The 25,294-nt window shown below is 41.7% G+C and overlaps 3 protein-coding genes across 3 annotated transcripts; 1 reads left to right on the top strand and 2 right to left on the bottom strand.

Moving 5' to 3' along the window:
- The first annotated feature begins 1,311 nt into the window (after positions 1 to 1,311).
- LOC139650387 (probable polypeptide N-acetylgalactosaminyltransferase 8) lies at positions 1,312 to 6,270 on the top strand. Its single transcript, XM_071527039.1, has 11 exons — positions 1,312 to 1,544; positions 2,016 to 2,262; positions 2,471 to 2,637; positions 3,077 to 3,260; positions 3,429 to 3,626; positions 3,730 to 3,844; positions 4,488 to 4,673; positions 4,872 to 5,009; positions 5,302 to 5,397; positions 5,488 to 5,655; positions 5,784 to 6,270. The coding sequence occupies exons 1-11, from the start codon at positions 1,352 to 1,354 to the stop codon at positions 5,916 to 5,918; spliced, it is 1,827 nt and encodes a 608-aa protein (XP_071383140.1). The 5' UTR covers positions 1,312 to 1,351; the 3' UTR covers positions 5,919 to 6,270.
- Positions 6,271 to 6,425: 155 nt separating this feature from the next.
- On the bottom strand, positions 6,426 to 11,271 carry ada2b (adenosine deaminase 2b). The gene is made up of 10 exons (XM_071527050.1): positions 11,164 to 11,271; positions 10,439 to 10,825; positions 10,054 to 10,273; positions 9,753 to 9,963; positions 9,391 to 9,518; positions 8,108 to 8,198; positions 7,808 to 7,916; positions 7,288 to 7,445; positions 6,922 to 7,124; positions 6,426 to 6,824 (listed from the first exon to the last, which is right to left on the bottom strand). The coding sequence occupies exons 2-10, from the start codon at positions 10,731 to 10,733 to the stop codon at positions 6,737 to 6,739; spliced, it is 1,503 nt and encodes a 500-aa protein (XP_071383151.1). The 5' UTR covers positions 10,734 to 10,825; positions 11,164 to 11,271; the 3' UTR covers positions 6,426 to 6,736.
- A 180-nt stretch (positions 11,272 to 11,451) lies between these two features.
- atp6v1e1b (ATPase H+ transporting V1 subunit E1b) lies at positions 11,452 to 15,317 on the bottom strand. The gene is made up of 10 exons (XM_071527049.1): positions 15,215 to 15,317; positions 15,044 to 15,105; positions 14,152 to 14,217; positions 13,498 to 13,607; positions 13,176 to 13,242; positions 12,984 to 13,073; positions 12,813 to 12,881; positions 12,641 to 12,735; positions 12,419 to 12,506; positions 11,452 to 12,257 (listed from the first exon to the last, which is right to left on the bottom strand). Exons 2-10 carry the CDS (start codon positions 15,074 to 15,076, stop codon positions 12,195 to 12,197), a joined length of 681 nt encoding a protein of 226 aa, XP_071383150.1. The 5' UTR covers positions 15,077 to 15,105; positions 15,215 to 15,317; the 3' UTR covers positions 11,452 to 12,194.
- Positions 15,318 to 25,294: the final 9,977 nt, after the last annotated feature.

The raw sequence follows: 25,294 nt of genomic DNA, 5'->3' as shown, positions 1-25,294 counted from the left end.
GGGTAAACAGTTACTGTGGTTCTGCACCTGAACTAGACTGACCGTCCAACATATTAGTGACTCTGATGAGGTGAATCCAGGTATTTCCCTTATTAAATCTATATCAACCACAAAGGAGCAGATGGAGATACAGAGAAGCAGTTAGAGGAGGATTTTGAAGCTTTGAGACAATTGAGATGTGGATTGTGCAAAAGAGGCTGCAACTCAACATCAGGAAGATTTCCCTGTACATTCACTTTATATCTATTGGGCTTAGTGACCAGCTGCTGCACAGTAGTAAAGTTAAACAAGTGTCTCTGATTTCTGTTAGCAGATAAGGCATAAGAAACATGTGGTAGGCTGTAATCTTTTTTTATTTCATCTTGGCTGGACAATCAGTGAGTCAGGCTCCATTGTGTTTGATGAGACTCTGAGCACGCCCAAGTGTACAGTGTAAATTGAGCAACATCCTTGATTACAGTCTGGCACAGATGAAATAATAATGAGGAAAATAATTTCTACATTTTTATGGCACTTTTCTTTCACTTAACGCTACAAAATGCTCAAGTATTTCAGTAAGTCATTTGTCTCCTCTGACAACCAAGACAGACATATGGGTTGCGGTGTCGGAGCTCAGGAGGATGCAGGGCCATTACACCAATAAAGCAGATGCCGCTGGTCTGTATTCCAACAGCTGATATGTGGATGGTGCATTTGTTGCCCAGATGTCTGTAGCACAAAGGCAATTCAATTACATTATATGGATTAGACAGAGCCAAAGAATTTTGTCTAACAATCGTAATAGAAATCATGTTCTCAACATAATAGAACTTAGAAAAAAAGACTTGCCAGACATGAGCAGTGAGGCTCAGCAGTATCTGTGTAATGTTCTACCTGGCAGAGGCTGTCAGGACTAACTGCTTGTTTTCTATCCTACCAGCTAGGTAATTGCATTCACCTGCTGTCCAAGGTGTAAACCAGCTCCTGATTAGAGACTAGAAAGAAAACAGGCAGGGTTCTGGGTGCTGAGGACCAGGACTGAAAACCACTGTTGTACTAATAAATTGAATAAATCGAATAATTCCAAAAACAAATTCAAGACATCAAATGAAGTCAGCTAAAACAGGATGTCTACGTGGAGAGAGAGAGAAAGAGAGAGAGAGGGAAGGAGGGAGGGAGAGATGTGTGGAAAGAGAGGAGGGAGGAGGAGAAATGTGGAGAGAGAGAGAGAGAGAGAGAGAGAGAGAGAGAGAGAGAGAGAGAGAGAGAGAGAGACCTAAATAAGAGGCAAGGGACACCTTTCTCCCTCCCTTTTTTACCTTGCCAGGTTTCTAATGCGAGACAAAACGTGCCACACAGAGGCAGCAGCAGGATGAGACTTGGCTGGCTTAGAGGAATAGTTCCTGCTCTTGCCATGGCTGCAGCCATACTCTACCTTGGCTCCATTAAGCGGGAGGTCCATACCCACTCGGAGAGGCTCCAGAGGGCCCACTACAACGACTCACTCAGGGGCCAGGGCTTCCTGAAGAGGATGGACAAGATGGAAGCAGACATCAACAAGCTGGGTAAGTCCAAATCTCAACCCAGCAGCTGATTCTGTGTTAAAGACAGAAAGTATAATGTGAGATTTTAACAAAACAAACACACAATTTGCAGATACTTAGCCTATTATTTATGCTTAATAAATTTTAAATAATTGTAAATAGCTTAACAAAATGCACATACACTCATTCATTCATCTTGAACACAGAATACCAAACACATTTTTTACATAAATGTCTGTAATATTCTAACCTTACAGTTATAGTATCAGTTCACTGATCTTCATTTGCTAATGGAGTGTAAATGCAAAGGCAAACATTGACTAGTGTTTGGTAGTGTTATAGGGAATGCTATGTTTACATTTCAGGGAGGAGCAACTTATGCTTCAGCCATCTGCCAACCTTAAATTGACTTAGTATAGAAGCTATTACAAGGTAGTGAGATATCCGTCTTGATAACGGTGACGAGTGCTCAGCTGCTCACTTTGCCCACAGTCAAACTGATGAATAATATGGACAAGAAAGAAGCACCAGCGGCACCAGCGGCTCCAGAGGTGAAGAAGGAGAGCAAGGTGGTGAGGAAACTGTACCCCAACTCTGCACTGTTCAGAAAGTGGGGTGATGGGCTGTCAGAGGAGGAGCAGAAAGAGGCTGAGAGCCTGTTTCAGAGATATGGCTACAATGCCTTCCTCAGTGACAGGCTGCCCCTCAACAGGGAGATCCCCGACACCAGGAATCCCAAGTGAGAACCGTTTTCCTACTCAAATCCAGTCAAAATCAAATCAAACAGTCCTTACTAATGAATCACAGCTAACACATGCTCCAATATAGGCAGAACGGGTTGTTTAATGTTAACCTATTCAGTATGAGATCCAGGTAATTTAAAACGAGCACATAAACCCTTTGAAATCATTGAAATTCTTGTTAACACTGTTGTTTTCCATTCCAAGGTGTGCTGAGAAAAAATACCCGCAAGATCTGCCTACTATCAGCGTCGTGTTAATCTACCTGGATGAAGCCCTCTCCATCATCAAGAGGGCCATCCGCAGCATCATTGACAAGACTCCAGCTCGGCTGCTGAAGGAAATCGTACTGGTGGATGATCACAGCACTAATGGTAGGTCTGCCACACACGGCTCTGCTAGTTTCTGGCTCTTTAAATAATTACTACGGTGGATATTTGTCTCTTTGTGATCTATAGGTGATATTTGGGCTCTTAAAGTTTCAGTCAGGGCTTTTATAGTGAGAGGCGTGAGCCAAGCTACCTCTGCTAACACATGAACAGTTTTTTTTTTGTGGGGTTTGATTGAGGAGAGGACAACAAGAGATTGGTTGGTTGGTTGATTGATTGATATACTTTATTAATTGCCAGAGGGGAACTAGATTTGTCTCTCACACAGCAGAGACAGGGAAACAACAGACAAGGGGGAAAATACAATCAGCAGCACAAGTTAAAACATCCAACACATGGAAATGCATGGTCATAAAAATAGAAACACAGGGCCCACTGACTTCCACAGCCACACTTCATATAACCCCCATTCCTCTTTCTCTAGAGGATCTAAAGGAGAAGCTGGATGAATACATCATGTCCATCCACGAGGAGCGTCCTGGCTTGGTGAAGAGGATCAGACACTCTGAGCAGCTCGGCCTCACCCAGGCCAGACTGTCAGGGTGGAGGGCTGCTGAAGGGGACGTGGTGGCCATCTTGGACGCTCACATAGAAGTCCACGTTGACTGGTTGGTCAAGGGCTGCGGCTCTCCCTTACTGAGTAATCTGAGTTGGTTAAACCCTCTGCCTATGTTTTCTTTAGTTGCTAACTTATTGATCCGGTGATGATTTTCTGTGTCTTTTGCTGTCACTGATGTAACCTGAGGTTAAACTGTCGCTGTGTTTTGTGTGCCCAGGGCAGAGCCACTGTTAGCTCGCATCAAGGAGGACCGCACCTTGATATTAACACCTGTGTTTGACAGAGTCAACTATGACGACTTGACAGTGACTCGCTACACCCCTGCAGCCGATGCCTTTGACTGGGCTCTGTGGTGCATGTATGAGTCCTTCAGACCCGAGTGGTACGCACTGAAGGACGAGTCTCTGCCTGGCAAGTAAGTCACACGGTCTCACAGTCTCACTTCCCTCCCCCCCATGGAAAACACTCATAACCAAGTGGACTTCTTTGGACTTTTATTTGTCTAATCCTGTCACCAGGAGCCCTTCTATCATGGGAATACTTGTAGCTGATCGCAAGTTCTTTGGAGAGATCGGAAGCCTTGATGGTGGAATGAAAATATACGGTGGTGAAAATGTGGAACTAGGCATCCGGGTGAGCTAATCAAGGGAATTTTTTTTTCAGTTGGTTGCAGAATGACTAACACACTGTAATTAAAGCTCCAAATACACAGAGGAGCAGCATACTGATAATAGATAGCATGGTGGCTCAGTGGTTAGCACTGCTGTGTCGCCTCACAGCAAGAAGGTCCTGGGTTCAAATCTCTGTCCTTTTTGTGTGGAGTGTGCCTGTTCTCCCCACATCTGCCTTGGTGTCCTCCCAAAGTCCAAAGACATGGTGGATTGGAGACTCTAAATTGCCCGTAGGTGTGACTGTAAGTGTGTATGATTGTTTTTTCTGAGTTATGGACTTGCAACCTGTCCAGGGTGTTTCCCTGCCCAATGCATGCTGGGATAGCCCCCCCCCCCCCCCATGACTCTCAATAGGAATACGCAGGTAAAGAGACTGAATGGATGAATGAATGAGTGGTGTTGCGTATTTGGGACTGTAATTGCAGTACCCATGTTACTCTTCTTAACTGCCTGTGACTTCTTTGCAGTCCCACACCTGCTAAAAACTATTCTTTGGACTGTATGTTTCCTGCAGTGCAATTTTATTTTTCTACATTAGCCTTTTCCAAGATACTTATTTTTAAATAATTCATATCAGCTCATTCTTTGTGTGTGTTTTGTGGCAGGTGTGGCTGTGCGGAGGGAGTGTAGAGGTTATACCTTGCTCTAAAATTGCCCACATTGAACGGGCCATCAAGCCTTACCTCCCAGACCTGAGTGTAATGGTGAAGCGCAATGCACTGAGGGTGGCTGAGGTATGGATGGATGAATACAAAAACAACGTCAACATTGCCTGGAATCTTCCACTCAAGGTAATGTCTATCAGACAATAGATTTTTGCATACAGTACACCACCATCCATTTACATCAAACTGCATAAGTAGCCAAAATGGAAATACTTTGTGGCTTATGACAAACAGTGTAAACACAGAGTGGCCTTTGTAGTTTCTCTTTTTATCAGTCTTACTTGGCCAGAGTCACCGATGGACTGATATGATTTACCCAAACAGGATCATGGCATAGACATTGGGGATGTTTCAGAGAGGAAGAAGCTGAGAGAGAAGCTGAAGTGCAAGCCCTTCCAGTGGTATATTGATAATGTTTACCCTCTCCTGGACCCCCTGCAGGACCTGCTTGCTTATGGAGCTGTGAGTAGAAACATCAAATCCAATTGTACATGAAAGGCCCAAGTTATAATTGGCTAAATGCGAATTTCAAATGTATAATGTGTATTACAAAGCAGCGGTTTATTTCTGTTTTTCTAGAGCTTGGAGTTTTTATTTATTTTTATCAGCATTCATCAAGCTTAAAAAATAACTGGGGCCTCAGAAGTAATATCTCTGAATGATTAAATGTATTCTACCTCTGGTGTGCTACCCAGTACAACACAGTGCTCAGTGTAGTCATTGATAATGGGTCACTATTTGCTTCTCTTGGCAGCTGTCCAATGACCTGAAGCCAGATCTCTGTGTTGACCAAGGCCCAGTGCCTGGGAACACGCCCATTGTGCATGGCTGTCACCACTACTCCCCACAGGTGTGATCAATCATTCAGCGTCTGATAGTATCTACATAGACTAGGATGTATTTGCTTTATTACATGGATATTTATTGTGTTCCTGTGTAGCACTGTTATTATCGAGGCAATGGACAAATCTACATTGGTGGCATCAAATCTCACAAGTACAATAGCAACCGCTGCCTGGTGGACCCCGGTGAAGGAGCCTACCCAGGACTGTACGAGTGCAAACTGGCCAAGCAGAAGAAATTCCACATGCTGTGGGACTTCAAACAAGTAAATATTTAGATTTTAAAATATAAATCTACACCAAGTAGGTCAGTCTATCAATATATTGATGGATGCTTCCCCAAACAGTATCTAGAAAATGCTTTTATCTCAACAGTAAAATCTTTTGTTCACAGGGAGGAACTATCCAGAACAGAGAGACAAAGAGATGTCTGGAGATCGCTATTGGTGCCGACAACTACTACAAACTTATTGTTCAGCAATGCACCAATCAGCACTGGAAGATACAACATGTTATCAAAGCCTTCTGAAAGACTGGTGGCAGGGCTCAGAACACAAGATGATAAATGAGCCATATCTGCACAAAGACTGCATCTTGTGTCAGAGGAAGATCTAAAATGACTATGTGTCTTTGGTCTGAATTTGCATTTTGCATTGGATGACTTGGATCCATGATAGGCAGACAGTGCATAAGCAATGATGATAATATATTGTTGTGGATGAATTGGGACATTGGGGATGATGTGTGCGATTGTTTTTTTTAATTTGTTTTTTTATGTTTTTATTTTCTTTGTTTTTTTATGTTTTTATTTTCACATCATACATTTGTATGATGAATGTATGTTTTTGACTTGGATTTGCAAGACAAAACATGAACTACCACTATGTGACCATTGTTTTGTTTGTTGTAAATACTAGTGCAGTGCCCGTTCAAAATAGGCGTAGGCTATCAGTCGCTTGCTTTGAGCCCCGCTGCTTCACAGAGCGCTGTTCGCTTGTTTATTCAAAGTTTATTAATATTGAATGTGTCGCGTGTCCAATCCGACACTGCACATCCTTGGGTCCCCAGCAATACACCCGCCAAGTGTGAAGTAGATCAGACTAACGGTTCTCGAGATATGCGAAGGACACACATACAGACAGAGATTCCTTGCTTTATAGTATGATAAAAAAAGTCAATACAAACCATCATTTGATATCACAGTATTTGTGAAAAATTTATTTTTGATTGCTACAAAAAATTAGCAGTTAACAACTCTGACATTGGCCTCAAATGGTTTGCTTCAGTTGAAAAGGTAAATATTACCAACATCATTCAAGTCGAACAGGTTCCTTTGAGGTCTGGCTGTCATGAACTGTCAGAGACGAAGATGTCCCACTTGCTCTGCCACATGATGAGGCCCCTGTCCTTCAGATGAGGTGGCAGGGAGCTGTACCTGTCGGTTGAGATGGATTAAAACCACAGAGGGACTGAAGGAACACATCGGCTGACCGTGAAGAGGAAACACACGGGTGAAAACACTGTGATCCCACCTGATGGAGTTGACAGCCAGTTCTTTGAGGGTGGCCAGGTTCGCTTTTAACCCCCCGATGCCCACAAAGGCTTGATAGAAGTCGTAGGAGAGGCCAGTGGTGCCGAAGAGAGATGGGTCATCGGAGCTGATCACCAATGGGTGGCCCTCGGACATCAGCATGGCCGCAGGGTGGTTCCGCAGGTCGGATATCAGCTTCAGCACCTGGAGGTCAAAGGTCAAACACACAGGTACAAACGCGGAATCATCGTGCTGAATCTGAATCATAAGAAAGTGCCAATTTAAAACCTTTGAACTTTATGTGTGGGTTAAGGTTCTGTTCTATTCTATTCTATTCTATTGTTCTGATGACAATAGATGATCTGACCTGGTTTGAGATGGGGCACAGCTCCACAGCCACGTTTCTTTTCCTGGAAAGCTCCTTGGCCAGTGGGTGGTGTGCCAAGGCGTAGCCATGCCCAATGCGAGTGGTGTTGAACAGAAGGGCATCAAGAATGTTTTGATCCACATCGGTGCCTTCTTCATCTACACACACACACACACACACACACACACACACACGGTAAAGTCAAAATACATGAGTCAACAGAGAAGATTCCCTCAATGGCAATGGGTATCTACTTTTTAATCAGTGCTTCTCAGTAGGAGCAGGATGATTTTGAGATGATTTTGATGCGTCATCTTTGTGCTGGCGGCAAAAAATGACCATTTTCTTCCATTTGAGAATCTCATGAATACCAATTTGTGTTTTTTGAGAAGACATGGGACCTCTGTCTTCCTAATTGATGGAGTATATTTCACATGATCTGTAAGGCTATCCCAGCTTTAGTTCCAGCTGAATCTGTAATCAGCAATAATTGTGTATGTTATATTTTTGAGCCACCCACCTGTTTCTCCTGCGTGAAAGAAGTAAGGAAGTGTGACCCCCAGATCAGCTGGCAGCGAGAGCGCCTCCCTGAAGTACCAGAGAGTCCTCCCACTGTCCTCCCTGCCAACCTTCAAACCATAATATTAACTTTACCACTTGCCAGTCATGGATAACCAAACTGCACCCTGATGACAAGCAGAGGAAATTAGCAACAGTAATGTACTTCATTCTGATTTCCGTTGAACAAATCCATTATTGTCACATGGGAAATCTGTAAAAATTAGTCTCCACATTACTGGCTGGTCGAGTGAGTTCTCACCAGGTCAAATCCTGCAACAACTTCTGGGAAATCTCTCTGCATCTGAATGGCCTCCTTCACAGCTGTTTTGACCTCAGATACACCCAGTGCTCTAAATGACGAAGAAAGATGTTCCAAGTGATTAGTTTACAGTTTCAGAACATCATGACCACCGAGTGACCAAATTAATAGGCTGGGTATAGAGAGTAATCACAGGTAATGGTAATCCTGTTTAATATATTGCAGCTAAATATAGAAGTCAATTAGTATAATTATAGTTGGTAGTGAGTTGTGTTGTATATTGTGCCAAAGGTAGCAGATTAAAATATAGTTGTAAGTATTACTGAAGCTGATAAACAGTAATAGAAAAAAATTGGCTAAGAAGACTTCGTAATTTTCAATAAAACTGGTCAGTTTTGTATTTAGTGGTAGTTTTGAATGATTATTAGGCTCCATATCCATTGGTATGTTACAGTATGTCTGTTTATAACAGCTTTGTCATGCAATGTTGGGTCCTAAGTGTGATCTTACATGAGGGCCATCAGCTGGCCTATAAAGGTTATTTTACCACAGGTGTTTCACACATGCACACAGACATGAAGTCACTTAAAGCTGCACTAGGCAGCTTTCCATGTGGGCGGCTCCAAATGGCAGCGAGAGGTCACTGTTTGAGAAATTTGAACTTCAATACCGAGAAATCCTGTAACATGACATCAATAAACACTTAACATAGGCAGAAAAGTGTTCAAACCCGACACCAGAATTTTATTTGGGTAAATAGGGCAAATCTCCGGTGTCTCTTTTCTATTGCAGCCTCACTTTGTGATTTAAGCTGATCAGACAGGTGTATTATTACATTAAAATCTTGCCTAGTGCACAGTGTTACTTTGATTAATAAAAAGACCTTGGAAAGAAAGAAAATCTTGCCTAGTGCAACTTCAGTAGATCTAGAGGGATCTAAATGTCTGCAGATGTTTGCCAAACAAACACAACCTGTTCTCAGATTACTGCTGGAAATAGGTGATAACATGTTGGGTTATGGACACAAAAAATATTTTATACATGCTGAAGCAGTAGATGATAAAAACTGGATGGTGATAATTCAAATTAGAGTTTATAAATTAGGGTAAATTATCCAGCTTTGTATGGATTTTGGAGACAAAATCATTCAACAGCAACTGAAAAACAGTGGATTATGTTAACAATTACAATCTTAAGCATGCAATTAGTCTTCTGTGCTGGATTTCAGTATGAAAGTCCCCCTCTTTTTGTGTTATGTTTATGTGTGTTGATAGATGCAGTACCTGTGGACAGAAATTATGATACGAGCTCCTAGGAAGTCCGTGTGATCTGCTACAAACTTCTGTGTGACCTCTTGAAAAGTTTTCAGAGACCAGACCTTGTCGTGAATGGTTCCATCAAGCTCATAGGTCTAGAACAGAAAAAGAGTTAATTGAAAATATATCAGAACATATTGAATATAATATCAGTTTGCATATTGGCAATCTTGAACTTTTAATTGAATTTGACAACTTTGACAAACTACAAAAAAACAGAAAAAGTTGGGATCATGCAATAAACCACTATCACTTATTTCCATTGTGGCTCTTTAAGAGAGTCTGGAGTTGGGGATGAGGTGGGAATGAATCAACAAGCGAACACAAACCCTTGACAGGCCACTTCTGAGTTCCAAATACATGATGTTGTCCCGGTGCAGCTCTTCCAGGCCCTGGTAGAGGTAATCCCTCAGCACAGGGGCGTGGGTGACGAGCCCAGCAGCTGCCATGAAGGCTTTCTCGAACTTCTCCCACACAATATCTTGACTTGGGTACGCCTTGTCTGGATCCTCAGTGAACAGTGTGAGGTGCCGCATTAAACTGAAAAACACCCAGAAACAGATATCAGCTCTTTATTCAATGTTACGTGGCCTTTAGATCTTGGCAGTCCTTGATGATTTTTAATTCTACCTGTTATCAAAGTCTGTAGGGTCTTTTGCTTTGGCTCTGAGCGTCTCCACCAGCTGCCAGTAGACGCAGTCCCAGCGGGGGAAAGGCTGGCGACTGGAAAACAGGAAGCGGACCGACCTGTCCCATGTGAAGCAGATGTAGCAGTGCGGCCTGTAGGTGACGTTTTTCACCAGCCATTCCACACTGACCAGGGATGAGCTGTGGATGTGGAGGGCTCCACCTGTTACCAAGACAACAGGATATCATCTCAAACTCAGCCTGATGTTACTGTACCTAGACCTTGAAAACATTACAGTGACCTGCTGTGTCATGAAAGTGAAGATAATGACTGAGGGAGTTATTTATGATCCCACACCTCAGTCACTACCAGGTGAGGTCAGATCACCTTTGGGCATCTTTCGCAGCAGGCTGAAGATGGAGCTTTGCTGGATGAGGGGCTTTGCCTTGAAGAAGTGAACAGCAGGGGGAAACGGAGCAGCAGACATCTCCTGCTCCTTCAACCGGTGAAGGTGAGTGTCGAGCCTCTGCTCTGCCGCTGTCAGTATCACTCTGCCTCCCGTCTGTCTGGAAGCCTCCTGACGCATCAGCATTTCCCTCTGAGCAGGGTCAGGCATCCCGTTACACACCGTGCACAGGAGGAGCACGCATGCCACCATGGCCTGGTGGATTGAGATCACCATGTCCTTATGAGCCACAGGAGGGTGCTGTATCCGTGTTCCTCTGTCAACATATCATACACCTTCCACAGTAAGCAGGATTGCTGTGTTTGGTGCTGCGAAGAAAGAAATAATGTATAAGAAACAGATTAATAATCTTTCTCTTCTTTTGCCTCAGAAGACAGCAGGCAGGGTCTCCATGAGTTCTGTGACTTTGAAGGCAAATTTGACAAAACTCATCCGTTTAAGTCCACCAACATACCGACCTACAGCATGTTGCTATTATGGTACATAACATAACCCATTCACTGTCTTTATCTTTATTGCAATCTTCCCATGACTGCTTTGTGAAGCAACTGACCAAGAATGCTCAGATCACTAACAGATATTTTAAGCAATGAAGGAAAAGTTTCAAAGATATTTCTGCCCACATTAAAACATATAAAATACTTACAAATAAGAATGAGCTTGTGGTGTCCCGTCTCAGCTCACCAGTCCTCCAGAAGGATCGGCTTGTTTTCCACAAGATCCTCCGCTCTATCAGTCCAGCATGTCAGCAAAATACTGAGCCATTGGATAATTGGGGCATTTTTCTCTGACAAATGACCATGTGATGAACTAATGGAGGAAGCATGAATGCCCAGTGTTGCAAAATAAATGTTAAGTACTACAAGTTTGTATATCACTAGGCAACGAGCACCCAGAAATACAGAAGTTGTATAAGTCAAAAAGAGCAGAGAAGTGATACTAATGATTTATACTTTATTATGTTAAACATTTCCACAATATAACATTTTCAGATGGAGACACAATCGAAGAAAAGAACAACAAAACCAAAAAAAAAACACAACCACATACAGATAATTTAATTTGGAATCCTCATATACATACAGTGCATCCTTTGGAATGACATCACCCACTCTAATTCAAGACATAAGTATAACGTACAGTAGATGTAACATCAATAAATTAACTTAGTAAGGTCATATATGGTCTTCAGTTTTTTTTGTTTGTTAAATACTTAATTTCTCTGTGATTGGTTGGAGCAGATACCTATTAGCAAGACAATGCTCCATGCAACTTATCATGTGGGGTAGAAGTTAATGGGAAACTGTGAGATAGCGGCTGTATCTGTCATGAGGACTGATCCAATCAGATCCTGGAGTGTTAAACATTGAGCCAATCACATCGTCCCTGACTAAGCAGTGTAAACTGAGACCCTCTGAAGGGAGCAGCAGAGTAAACCGGTCATTGTAATGTGCACAAGTACCTACAATGCACATCTGTAATATTGAGTTGCAGTGTCTATCCTCATCCTGTCCCTTAATGCACAGAAAAATACAGCAATACATCACACAACAACAACGTGTCTCTTTTGAGCTGGAATTGCATCGGAAATTCTTTTCACAGACACAGGAATGAAATATTTTATATGACAAAATAAAAAATAAAAGGAAGAACTCTTCTCTAAGACAGCGGAGCAACTCAGTCCAAAAACTTGCGGTTCGGGTTGGCACCGAAGAGAGCCACTCGGATTTCAGGCATCATCTGGGAACAGAGAGACTCACGGTTAATGTGATGTACAAAATGCAGAAACATGACTAATGTTAGACATGTAAAAGTCAGCAGGAGTCTAGATTATAATATAGATAGTAATAGACCTAATAATAATAATAATAATAACATTATGACCTGTCCCTGTTTCCTACCTGCTGAGCCATGAGGTCCAGTCTGCTCTCCAGGGTGTTGGACACCTTGATCTTCCCATCACCATTATAGATCTCAATGCCTCCAGAGCTGAAGACAGACAAAAAGTAAACACAAAACAAGTCAGATCCACTACAGAAGACACTTCAGTCAATCATCAGGAGTAGTTATGACTTTGTGAAGCTCTATTTGTCTATTTGTCTTTCAAATGTGATGATATGTACATGTCTGGGGCGAGGAAGTTGTCCTGATCGATGCGGACCTCCAGATTGCTCTTCACAGCCGCCTTATATATGGGAATGTTCTTCTGGATGGACGCCTGAGAGAAAAGAACAGTTGTAATGCAATTTGAATCGAGGCACTGACTAACACGCTAATGGAAATGCTGTTACTCACCTGTAATATCTGCAGGTCCTGTTTACGGCAGCGAATGGTCACTTTGGGCTCCAGCAGCTGATAGAATCCCTGATGTAAAGCATAAAGAAAAGGTTATCACACTTCCATCTTCCACTCAACACGGCCGCCGATCTCCTATCTACAGATGGACACTGAGGTAGAGCTGCTAACCTGTAGAATCAGGCCGTCCATCAGAGCTGGGTACCTGGCCGGGTCCTTTGCGACATTAGCGAGCTGCTGACGGGCCTCATTCAACATTTCCTACAGGTACAAATTGACACAAGGTCAGGGTCATTTACATAAGAGGGCCTTGTACACTTTTCTGTGTAAATAAGAGATCACAGTCTGACTGAAGGGGCTTACCGAGATCATGTCATCTCGTGCCTTCAGTACCTTCAGTCGAGCCTGGTTCATCAGGTTTGACATTTGACTATAGGGGAGACAAATAGCACACAGATAGATAGGATAGATAGGATCTGTTTGACTATGTGAGCAGGAGAGTTTGCCTTGGTGAGGAAACTCTGTGGACACTGCAGACAGTTAACAATCGGGACATTGTTGGACGATGCGGCTAAATAAAATTATGGAGACTGTGTGTCATGCGTACAGTTATTCCTCAGTTCAAAAAGACCGGAGAGAGGGCAGACAGGATATGTCCTGTGATGTCTAGGCGTGACTAACTCACATTTTTTTCTGCTGTTCAATCTGCTTCTCTTTCTTCTCATAGTACTCCATTATCTTCAGCCTCTGAGTCTGAACCAGACGGCCCTTCTCAATGTTGAACTCCTCTTCTGCCTGCAGGGGGAGACACAACTCGCTCAGGCAGTGGAAATCTTTACATCGTCCATCCAAGACCATAACCACCAGTGTTTACAAAATTACACCGACTGGCCAAATGGGGGCACTATAATTAAAGGTCAAAATTTTTAACTCAAACACAGTATTTCAGAAACCCACTGGTCCCATTTTGATGAAACTTGGAGGGATGACACATCTTGACAATGTGTTTTGCTATTTAAAAAATTACACTGTTTGGTCTGATAGGGGTGCTGTAACTAAATGTCAATTTTTAAGTTTGATTAACACAGAACTTGCTACACGAATCCAGCTATCCTTACAAATGACATTGATTGGCCAACTGGGGGTGCTATAATTCAGGTCAAATTTTTTGTAACTCAAACATAATATCCCAAACGTTGCTTGTCCAATTTTGATGAAACTCGGAGGGACGATGCATTTCGGCACTGTGTTCTGCTGTTTGAAAACATTACACAATACTATATGGTTAATTATGTGTGCATATGTTTGTGTGTGTGTGTGTGTGTGTATGGTGCTATACCTTGGCATCAATTTCTTCTGCCTTCTCATTGGCCTCCTGCTCAATGAAGGCCATCATGTGCTTGATCTATACACAGGAACGAGAAACATGGATGAGAAACAAGGCTGGAGTGGCTTTACAAACATTAGATTTCATCACTGAGTATTTTCTGTGATTATATATATGCAAAAGTTTATCTCAAAGTGTTATGTATTGTAAAGTATGTTCTAGCCTACAACTGACTGCAACTCATCAGTTCTCCCAGACTGAAAGCTGGGAATGTTTGCTCACCATGCTGCAAATGAAGCATCTCCTGCCTGGTTCTGTCACTATGGTGAGGAATGTTCCTGTCCATTTTGCTTCAGACAATATCCTTACAATAAACCCACTACACTTAAGACTTGTAACCTATGTGTGGATGTTTACTGTAGGCATACATTCGTTTTTCTTAGGTGTAGAGTAGCCTATTTCCAGTATTTGCTGAGGTTTCATATTCACTGAGTGACCAGATAGTGGATCATTGGAAGTTCCTCATGAGGCCTGGCATGTGTTCATCATGTGACCAAGGGGAAATATGGCCCTCATCATCTCAGTCAGAACTTGCATGGCTGCAAAATGGCAGCTTATCTTGCTATAATTGTAACTTCCACAAACATAACCCAATCCTACATAACCTAGAGAGTGTATTGTATTCTATGTTTCTGTTTATTCCAATACTAACCTACAGCAGCTCTCTCAATGTCATCCTCCTCGACACACACCTTGAACATATTCATTACTCAGTGACTAGGAACATTTTCCATTCTTACAATCAGACAACCAGCGATGTAATGCGATGCACATCTACAGTAATAGACAGTAAACATGTGGATGGTGACATTTCGAAGGTTAAAAAGGCTAAAAACTGGCGTACCTGCTTCTGTACATCGGCATCGCTGAGCGCCATGGTTGCAGCTGTCAAAGATCCGCTCGGGCCTGCCGGGAAAATAAAAACAAGAAATAAATTCACAGTGAGGGAGACGCGAGTTTCGTTCACAACCAAGAGATTTCGATCATGCAACTCGACGTCTGGATCAATATTTACCCGAAAATCACAGAGAAGGAGGTATGAATTAATCGCCGCAGTCGTGACTCGTAAAGATGTCTACGGAGGATCAGCTGATTTTCACAGTCACATGATGTTTACTTCCGGCCCAGCAGCCAATCAGGCGTGAGAACAAGGACCGTTTAGTTTATCCTGATATTTATGATAGAAGAAAAGGGCAATATGAATGACAGCAATTCATTCCATTAGTCAGTTATTAGTATAGCCTATTATTTGTAGTGCCTCGTTTAATTATAATTAAAATATATATATATATATTTCAAATGTAAGAATGTATGAATTGTGACACGGATATTCAGTTCTCTTTAAACTAATCAGTTTACAAACTAAAAATCAATATAATATTGCTACAGTGTTCCTATAGGGACTTATAGTGTGCCTAGTGAGTTAATACTTTTTCGTTCTTTATGGTATTTTGCTATGTCTTTTCATTTTAATATTCCTATTATATCCCTATAGGAACTTATAGTGTGTCTATGAACTCATTCATGAGTTTATAGTGACCTTATTGTACTTAATGTATTTTTTTTTATATTTTCTATGGCATCACTATAATATTCCTATTGGGACTTATATTTGTATAGGCCTATACTATCCTCCTAAATTTTGTTATGGTATTGCCCTGGTTCTTTTTTGTGAGAGCAGTGCATTATGAAATCCAAGCTCTACATATGTATGTATATTATGTACAGTATAACAGTATATGTGCTGTACCCCCTGGCACAGTTTCCAGTCTTGTAACATATCTTACCAGTAGAGGGAACTAGAACTTGGAAAGTCCAGCATTAGAAATAGCTCTTCTCTGTGTTTGACATACATTTTCCACTCTGTGTCAAAGACTCACAACTCACTGTGGACGGCTGGTCTGCTGTTTGGACAGCGGACATTAACCTCTGCCAGCTGTGTACTTCCCTACTGATCTCTGTTAACCTTTCACAGACCATTGACAGACAAGTTAACAGTCTAAAGTTTGATTCAAGATTAAAAACTTTATTGTCCATTGATGCAGCCAGGAACATGAATTCTAATCTATTAAAAAGCAAGAAATACCATATAATACAGAGTTTAACTACATTGTTCATGGTCTTGCTCAGTCTGAATAGATAGCAAAGTCACCACTGACTGCTCTCCAGCCAACTGTTATGTCATGGATTTGGGCAGTGGGGAGGGTAGGATAGAGATAGACAGACTGAGAGAGAGAGAGAGGGAGAGGGTGAGAGAGAGAGAGAGAGAGCGAGAGAGAGAGAGAGAGAGAGAGAGAGAGAGAGAGAGAGACCTGTGCCCGACTTGTCCAGCTCGTTACTCCTGTGCCAGCTACAGCATGCATGTCTGCCTCTGTGTTGTTGTTCGGGTCTGAACGCACGTCTCTCCCTGATCTTCAACATCTGTCTCCCGTCTAGCCGCTCACTCAGCCCTGCACAGAGAAGACCCAGGTATGCTCAACACTGCTTTGTGTCTCTTTGCTGCACATTATGGAAAGTTTTACACAAGAGCCTGAAATCTTCCACAGGAATAACAGGGATATCTGTGTGTGTGTGAATAAGAGCAGACACTGTACAGTGACTCAGGAATGTGATTTGATTTAGTGGCTTTTGCATACCATGCTTTGTTAAGAGTGTGATATCTATAAACATCTCAGCAGATGGGTCAGTAATAGGTCACTTAGGTGTAGTGAAGGGCAAAATGTAACCTTGTATAAGAGAGAAAAAGGGGTGTGTGGGACTGATTTGAAAAAAAAGCAGCAGTCCAATCAAGCAGTTCTCTCATACTTCCTGTGTCTGACATTCACACTGACCTTATGTTCATTCTGATTGGCTCATATCACCGTCACACTGTGTGCATGCACTGTCACCCTCGCATATTAGCATAGAAAGAGCAGCTGAGTGGCCTACATCTCACTGATCGTTTACTTTACCATGAGTCTGTTATCGCTGGGATAGGATCAATGTGAATCCAATTACTCAAGTAGGCCAGTGAGTGAAGGAGGATCACACAGTAGAAAAGGTTGATTGTTTTTTTTTTAAGCAGGGGCACAGAGGCACCTTTCTGAATGTGACAGGTTTAAAGTGTTTTACCGGTAATCTTTAATGTTTCAGACGTTCCTCGCAGGTTGGAGCCTCTGCAGGCCTAAAACACAGCAGCTTTGGCACCAGACAGGCAATATGGCAGCTAGTTGGTCATTAAATCACTGACGTCTGGGAGGCGTTTGTTTCACAGCCTGCTACCTCTGGAGTGGGTGTGGTGGAATGACAGGACTTTTCAAGGTCTTGATTCACTGAAGCATGAGTAAAAAAAAAACTTTGAAAATATACAAAATATACAAATAATAAACACACAAAATATGCCCTGAATCAGCCCCAGATTTACAGATTTGAAACACAAAATTGAGGATTTATGATCAGATTATTTAGTTCTATCAAGGCACCACTATGTTCTGGAGATTTTTATTCAAGGGCTAAGGCTTTTTTTTTTTTTAAATTGATTTTGTCCAGCTGCTGGGCTTGGAGTCAGAGGTTTTATTGCACAAAAACTACCAAGCTGTTGCATAACAGGCAGGGAGGGTGTTTGCTTTCCCCTGTGAGGCAACACAATAGAAATAGTGTTTAAAATTTGGAATATATGCACCAACCCATATTGAAATGGAAGGGACCAGTTAAGTTGAGGAAATCCAAATCCCAAACGTCTTATGTGTATTTGCATGATTTTTAAAAGCAGCTTGGTGTCATAACCAGACACAATCTAGATATTTATTCTATCTGCTTTCCATCTTTAATGCCAAGTGTAGATAAAGTCACAGGGATTTTTAGGGACCAATTCAGTCAAACAATTAATACCTTCATATCTTTATATATACATTTTACATACATGTTTACAATCTCTTCTGCCAGATAAATCTTCAGCAGACATGTCTTAATAATCTACTGTTTTTAATGACATGTCTTTTTCATTCAGTGACAAATTCCACTGGTGTTTGATCTCTTCAGTAAACAGCTTATTCAGAATATTCTTCAGTTTACTCACAGTTTATTTTTGGATTATTAGCTAATACCTGGAGCTTAGCAGCAAATCTGTATTGCATTTCGCCTCTTGGTGCCGCTACTCATTACTACAATCAGCGGCACCACTTAAATGTCAGATTTTGGATTCCCTGTCTGATCTCAGGTTAACTGTAAATGTAAACAGATATATAAGCCCTGGAGAGGTTGTTAAGGGGTTTACCCTTATTAAGGGACATATTCTGAAACCAGAGAAAACCTGGTGCCCCATTTCACAGGCACACAGGCAACATGTTGTGAACATGATACTACATTACCCACCGGAGAGCGAGTGTTGAGACTGTCTATTCTGGGGCTGGCAGGGTGGCAAATATTTTCTGCAAGCAAAGCTGAGACGTGGCCTCAGGGGTGAAGCGGGTCACCTTGGAAGAAACAGGCATGTGTGGGCCGAATGCATGCAAACAGACGTGTATCTGTTCAGAAATGGAGACTTCATACTGTTGAGATTATATGTTAATACCTTGGTGTTGGTGAGAATGTTGAGAAATGGAAATGGCAGAAATCTCTACCATGTTGGTGTTTCACACATTGTGAATATCTACTGCAATATCACTTTCCCTTTAAATCCCCACTCTTGTCCGATCTTCACGTCATGTGAAATCTCTGAAATAGCTTCCACTCTCGGGCGACAGATGGAGACGTATATAGCGCCTAAAGATAGTAAGATATGTGGGGACAAGGCTATAGATAGTCTCAGCCACTGCAATACAGAGCAAAGAGTGAGCAACTTTTTCCAAGCAGGGCTTTGCTTGTGTCACTGAGCACGTTCACCTTGCTGTGTCAATATTGCACAGTATTGTATTATTACTTCAGTTTACTGTGCTTGAATATAAAACTTGGAGTGACTCTGTGTCCCCACTAATATTTTCTGTGTCTGTGCAGCAGCCAGGCTTCATTCTGGAGGGAAAGGCCCCAGTCGAGTCCAGCAGGGAGGATGGAGGCGGAGGGGAGCCCAGCACCCTCGGCCCCAGCCCCGCCACTCTGCCTCTGATGCAGGGAGAGAGCCCCGGGCCCTGGCAGAGCGAGAGCCTGCTGGCGGAGTCCTGGTCCACGATGGGCGACATGGACCCCGAGGACACCAAGAGCCTGGACAGCAGCGATGGGGCGGTGCTGGCCGGCGAGGAGAACCATTCCTCCAACTCCGACATGGTCCACCTGGAGCGCGAGGAGGCCGAGATGCTGGAGGAGGCAGAGAAGGCCGGGGAGGAGGACAGGAGGAGGAGGATGGAGGAGGAGGAAGAGGACGAGGAGCTGCAGACCAGCGTGCTGAGCGTGCTGGGCGGGGAGCGGGAGCTGGCGCAGCTCAGGGAGGAGCAGCAGGACCTCCGCGCCCCAGAAACTGAAGGGCTCCTGGTGTCGGCGGAGGAGCCCCGCGCGGAGAGGGGGCCCGCCGAGTTCAGGCAGGTGGTTCCCCCGATGGCACTGCCGCCCCTGCCTATCGTCCAGCTGGAGCCCCCCTCCACCACCTCCACCCCGGTCCCTTCAGCCACGACCTCCGAGATAGAGGAGCTTTATTTCACACAGGAGCTCCGCCCTCCCCCTGTCCTGGCACCAATAGCAGCAGAGCCTTCAGCGGAGAGCCAAACTCTCGACCAATTGAAATTCTCACAGATTCCCCTCCCTGCTGCAGAGGAACCTGCTGTTACAGCGTCTCAGGCAGCACCAGAGAAGCCGGAGCCAGAGCCAACTGGTCCCAAGACTACCAAACCTCCCAGCTCCACTGAGCTACCAGTGCTGCTGTGTGGAGGTGCTGCTTTGGTAGCCGTTGTGGGAGTAGTGGCATATGGTGCTGTGGCCTACTGCCGAAAGTAGACAACCAGTCTCCATGAACCCCAGACACCCTTTCAACCCAGGTCTTTTTTTTTTTTTTTTATCTATTCCAAATGATGTATTCCACTCCCTTCACTCTCCGAATTCTGGATTTTACTGTCTGACGCTCTTTGTATACCTGTTGCAGTTATTATTAAGAACATTAATTTGATTTTTCAGATTCTTTTTGTGCTACCTCAGCTCACAGCGGAGCTCATGGCCTTTGTTTTTCTGTATCTCTCACAGAACTTAGCCAGAAATGTAAAAAAGAATGTTCACACAAGTTAATCAGAAATGTACAAAGATGTAACAAAGGTACAATTTTAAAGAATCCTGAAAATTGAAACTTTGGTTTGATGTTTCTTTGTGTGATTGTCTCTCTCATTATTACACCAGAAAATGACATTATGGAATAAAAATGGATGCAAATGCCTCTTCTAGCTATATCATCTTAATCTCATATAGTACACTTCCATAGAAATGTAATGAAGCTAAGGAAAACTGCATTTATTAATGAGTGGACAGTGCATGAGACATAGAAATTTTAAACATTCAATAGACCTGCAACTGGGATGTTCAGCCAAAAGATACATTTGCTGTTTTACATTTTAGCTTACTGTATCTTCCACCAATGATCATTTCCACAATGGCATGATCAAAAGATTGGTGGCAGCCATCTCGAGTGACACGGCTATAGGGCTGCTGCTCTTTATCTGAGCCTGACCTCTGACCTCCATGCAGAGGAGGGAAGAAAAAAGAGAATTTCCCTGAAAGTATCACCAAAGTATCACATGACAAAGATAATGTGAAAAACAAGTGAACTGAAAAGCAAATAGGTTCACTCACTGTACAACTAGGTCAGCACAGAGCTTTGAACTGTAAAATGTGTCTCATTCCTCAGTGGTCTACAGTGAATTGTAACTGTATGAAAAGACAAGTGTTTTCTTGTACTGGGACCTGGAGTTTGGGAGATACAGTATGTGATATGTATGGGGTTTATGGCCCTGGCCTGCCCACTGCTGGTCAGTAGGCACCACTACAGTCACTTTACATCAAGTAGAAAATGTTACACCTAATAATAATAGGATAGATTATGTATACTTGATTATAGTATTTACTATATAGATACATTATTATATTATTTGTATTGTCTCTCAAACCTCAACAATTGCACTTAAATGTCATCCATAAATTAACCATATATCCCATACTGTGCTTTACTATGCTTATGGAGAACCTAGCCAACACCATAAAACCCCATTAAGTCCCATTAACATCTAGTGAAGGGCAGCTTTGTTAGCAGAAAGAAAATAAAAAAAGTTTGAAAGGAAAACATTGTTCAGAACAAGTTTTTGCTGATATGGCAATTTAGCCTAAAGAAAGCAAAGAGGTTGAATATTTCTGTAATTCTACAATTCTGTTTTCACTTTGATAGAATAGAGTGCTTTGTATAGAACTCATATAAAAAATAATCCCCAAAAAATGCATTTTTAAATAGGATACTAAATGTCAAGAAAACAAGTAGCAGAGACACAGATAATTATTAGGAATAATTATTATTACAGTTACTAGGACCAACTATGTGCATCAATTTGGTTTTCTGATGCTCAAGCAGCGCTCAGCCTGACAAAGACATGCTCTCACAGATAATGATTTTACAACTCTGTGGTCACATCATCATTTGGTCTGATAGACTAATGTGTGCCTGTGGCTTTCACACTTCTTGATTTTCATTGAGTGCCAGTAAATAAAGAAGTACAATAGTTGTTGACTGTGCTGCGGTTACGCTGCCGTTCCCACATTGGTGTCAAAATGCACGCAGCTATTGAATTGAGAAGGGGAAGGAAAGTGCTTCTTTGTTTGGAAAGATAAAGATCCAGCACGTCTGCTCTGCCAGAAAATATAGCACCTTCACAGACACAGATGCACCTCTCTATCTCTCTATCTCTCTATCTATCTCTCTGTGTTTCTCATAACCCTCCCCTCCACCACCACCACAACTAAACACACATTGCACATGGACTCACTGACTAATTTCCAGCTAATCAGAAGAATAAAGCAACTGATAATGTAATAACTTGCAGATAATATAATCATTTGTCACAATGTAATAAAATGTCCCTTTAAATGGGTTGAAAATGTAATAAAACCTGTTAATGTAATAAATTGCTAGTAACTGTAATAATATCACAGCGGTGTCACATATTTTTAGCTGATTTTGTCATAATAGTATTTAGTTATTCCATTCTCCTTACTTGGTTATTACATTACAGTAATAATCAACAGTTAAAATATGTCACACCACTTATGAAGTAATAATGGCTGATTATAATGATGTGATATTGTTACATTTACTTGCAATTTATTTCATTAACAGGCTTATTACACCTTCAACTCATTTAGAAGGACATTTTATCACATTTTGACAAGTTGTTATATTTTCTGTTTTCAGTTATTACATTATCAGTTGCATCATCAATTCAATAGGATTCTAGCAGCACAATCTCTGTGTGTAGGCTGACTATGTTATATATGACATACATAATGAGAACATAGAATAGAATAGAATAGAATAGAATAGAATAGAATAGAATAGAATAGAATAGAATATTGTGGGCTGGCCAAATAGTACAACAACCATGAAGAAAATGGAAAATGCATCCCATATTATTTCCCCCTTCAAATAAGTGCAACCATGCAGAGTGAGCTCTTTAGATCAACTGATTATCAAGAAACAGCACTTATGAATTATTATATAATGCCATACATTTTATCATTTTTGGGAACTTGACACATACATACAGCATGAAAAATCATTACAAACATGTAGGGATTCAATATATCACAATAAAAAAAATGTGACAATACTTATCGTGGGGCAGAAAAATTAACTGCGATATTAGCTCAATTTTATTGTGCTGTAGTAATCACAAATGAGATGACTTGACCATCACAATTTCACAAGCTCTCCATCACTGCACTTTGTAATGACATTTAAAAATTGTTGTTTACATTCTAGCAAGGCAGTGCCATTGTTAGGCAGACAGAATTCTGCACAGTCACACTTTGTTGTCACTGAACTTTCATTTATCACATCATATCGTAGCTGTATTGAATTGTGAACCCCATACTGTGTATTGAATCGTATTGTGAGATAAGCATCGTCCCATCCCTACAAACATGTAATCCTATCTAAACATTAGAAAGCATCTTTGTTAAGACCCTAGAGACCAATTCTTTGGCTTAACGGAGTGGAGAGGGAGCTGCTCTAGAGTCTGCATCCCACGCTCCACACGGTGCCAACATCAGCACACAGCTGTCAGGCTGCAGCTTCAGCCAGGGGGGTTGTGGTCGCTAATTTATGGAGTTCATTTGACAGAAGTTTCACCATGAATGGAAAGAGGGAAAGACGGAGTGGGAGAAAGGACAAGGTTTGTGGTTCTGTGTTTTTATCAGCATGCTGCACAGGCAGGAAACACACACAAACACCCCCACCCCTGTACCCCCACTCCCACACACACCCCTGAACCAAAAATAAAGACAGTCTTTTTCTATACTGATGAAAATAATAAAGAAATGTAGTGATATTGTATAATAATGAAAAAATTTATGAATAATAAAACAATTGAATCAATCATCTCACATTCCATCAGCCAAGCTGCAGTCAGCTGAATGAATCTGTAACCTGAGCAGGTTAATTTTGGCTATAATCTGTGCATCTTTATTATTTCTTTTTCTCTGTAATCTTTCCAGCTCGGCGTTCAGGCATGACCACCGCCGCACTCACACTTAACCGAGCTGAAAGGGGAACTTCAGGAGCAAGTCAGTTGATATTTAAAACTGTAAACCTGCGATAAATGAACTTCTCAAAAAGCCAGTGTTTATTTGAAGAGGGAGTCGGCTGCGTGTGTGAGGCACGGGCAGAGCTGCACAGTGGTCACTACATTATTAACCATTAACCTTTACAAGCACATTTATCTTAACCTGTGTTTATGGCATGCTGGTCAGTGGGGGATACAAATAGTCTATTTCACTACTTTTATTCCAATTCAGCTTCACTTCCATAGTTTGCCCATAGGTTCTGCACCTGTGGCCTGCAGTATACTGTTGCTTTTCACTGACATGATCATTTGATGACATTCTGTAACTGAAAAGAATTTAATGAACTGCAGGCATTTAGCTGATGCTCTTATCTAGAGCAACTTATAAGGAGTGCAACAGTAGAATAAACTTTTACTCTTAAATTGCCAAGACTCCAGGCAATCAGTAATAAGGAATGGAAGGGTCAACACCACCACCTGAATAAATAAGAGGCAAGGAGAGAAGGTAGAAAGCTTTGTTGTTGTTATTGTTGTTGTTGTGGTTTGTATTGTATTGTAATATTTTTCTTTGTGACAGGTTCCTAGAACAGTGCTGATTGAATATGAAAACATATTGTGTTGACAACAGTCTTTATTGGCTACAGTAGCCAACAAATGTCATGCAAACTCTTCCTTAATTAGGTCATTTTAAGTCATAGAATGAAAGTAATAGTAGAATAACTCAATAGAATCACTTTTTTGGATATTAGATTTTAGACAGTAAATATACAAAACACTATAATATAAGAAGGTAATTCCTCAAGAGCAAAAGTTCAATGCTAAAACTATTATAAATTAAAGTGTCGTGCATAAACACTCAACATTTTTATATTTCCATTACCAGTGACAAGTGATTAATTCACTTATGAGCTATTCTGAGGTAAATGGTAACCCATTGTTGTTTACTCTTCATAGAGGATATTGAAATAGTGATCTGCTGAGCCGCTGAGTTATATCACAAGAACTATATATGTAAATGTTCCACACACTGAAAACAAAAGACCAAAGAAGAAATTTCCCCCAATCTATAGGATAACTGTGTTACTAAATCACACCTATTACAGATGTGTATGTTAGATAAATATCTCCCCACCTATGCAAATCTTCAGGGCACTTAATGATATGCCTAGGTTGAGTGGGCAATAAAAGAGGTTTTTGTTGTTCGTAGATTGCTATCTCCACAATGTGTGATGGTCAGATGTCTATCTGATCTGTTCTTCCAAAAAAAGAGAAGTATACGGCTACATTGTGACGTTACACATTTAAATCGACCAGCCTCTTTACCTATTCATCTGGCCAAGCGGTGAACCGGTATTGGATGTCTCCAACATATA

This window comes from Centroberyx affinis, unplaced genomic scaffold (assembly GCF_046629955.1).
Source record: "Centroberyx affinis isolate AG114_WGS23_722 - 3 ecotype Tasmania unplaced genomic scaffold, CSIRO-AGI_Caff_v1 ptg001486l_1, whole genome shotgun sequence".
Lineage (NCBI taxonomy): Eukaryota > Metazoa > Chordata > Actinopteri > Beryciformes > Berycidae > Centroberyx > Centroberyx affinis.
The sequence above is the reverse complement of the archived record's forward strand: the minus strand, read 5'-3'. Positions and strand labels throughout refer to the sequence as shown.

What these genes read in the sequence shown, in the direction of transcription:
- LOC139650387 (XM_071527039.1), top strand. Translation starts at nt 1,352, where the DNA reads ATGAGACTTGGCTGGCTTAGAGGAATAGTTCCTGCTCTTGCCATGGCT. An exon ending in AGCAGACATCAACAAGCTGG is followed by an intron (nt 1,545 to 2,015) that starts GTAAGTCCAAAT and finishes CTTTGCCCACAG; the next exon opens with TCAAACTGATGAATAATATG. An exon ending in ATAGAAGTCCACGTTGACTG is followed by an intron (nt 3,261 to 3,428) that starts GTTGGTCAAGGG and finishes TTGTGTGCCCAG; the next exon opens with GGCAGAGCCACTGTTAGCTC.
- ada2b (XM_071527050.1), bottom strand. Translation starts at nt 10,733, where the DNA reads ATGGTGATCTCAATCCACCAGGCCATGGTGGCATGCGTGCTCCTCCTG. An exon ending in TTGTTGCAGGATTTGACCTG is followed by an intron (nt 7,917 to 8,107) that starts GTGAGAACTCAC and finishes TATGGTTTGAAG; the next exon opens with GTTGGCAGGGAGGACAGTGG. An exon ending in TGTGCCCCATCTCAAACCAG is followed by an intron (nt 7,125 to 7,287) that starts GTCAGATCATCT and finishes TTTGACCTCCAG; the next exon opens with GTGCTGAAGCTGATATCCGA.
- atp6v1e1b (XM_071527049.1), bottom strand. Translation starts at nt 15,076, where the DNA reads ATGGCGCTCAGCGATGCCGATGTACAGAAGCAG. An exon ending in CACGAGATGACATGATCTCG is followed by an intron (nt 13,074 to 13,175) that starts GTAAGCCCCTTC and finishes TTGTACCTGTAG; the next exon opens with GAAATGTTGAATGAGGCCCG. An exon ending in TGGACCTCATGGCTCAGCAG is followed by an intron (nt 12,258 to 12,418) that starts GTAGGAAACAGG and finishes CTCTGTTCCCAG; the next exon opens with ATGATGCCTGAAATCCGAGT.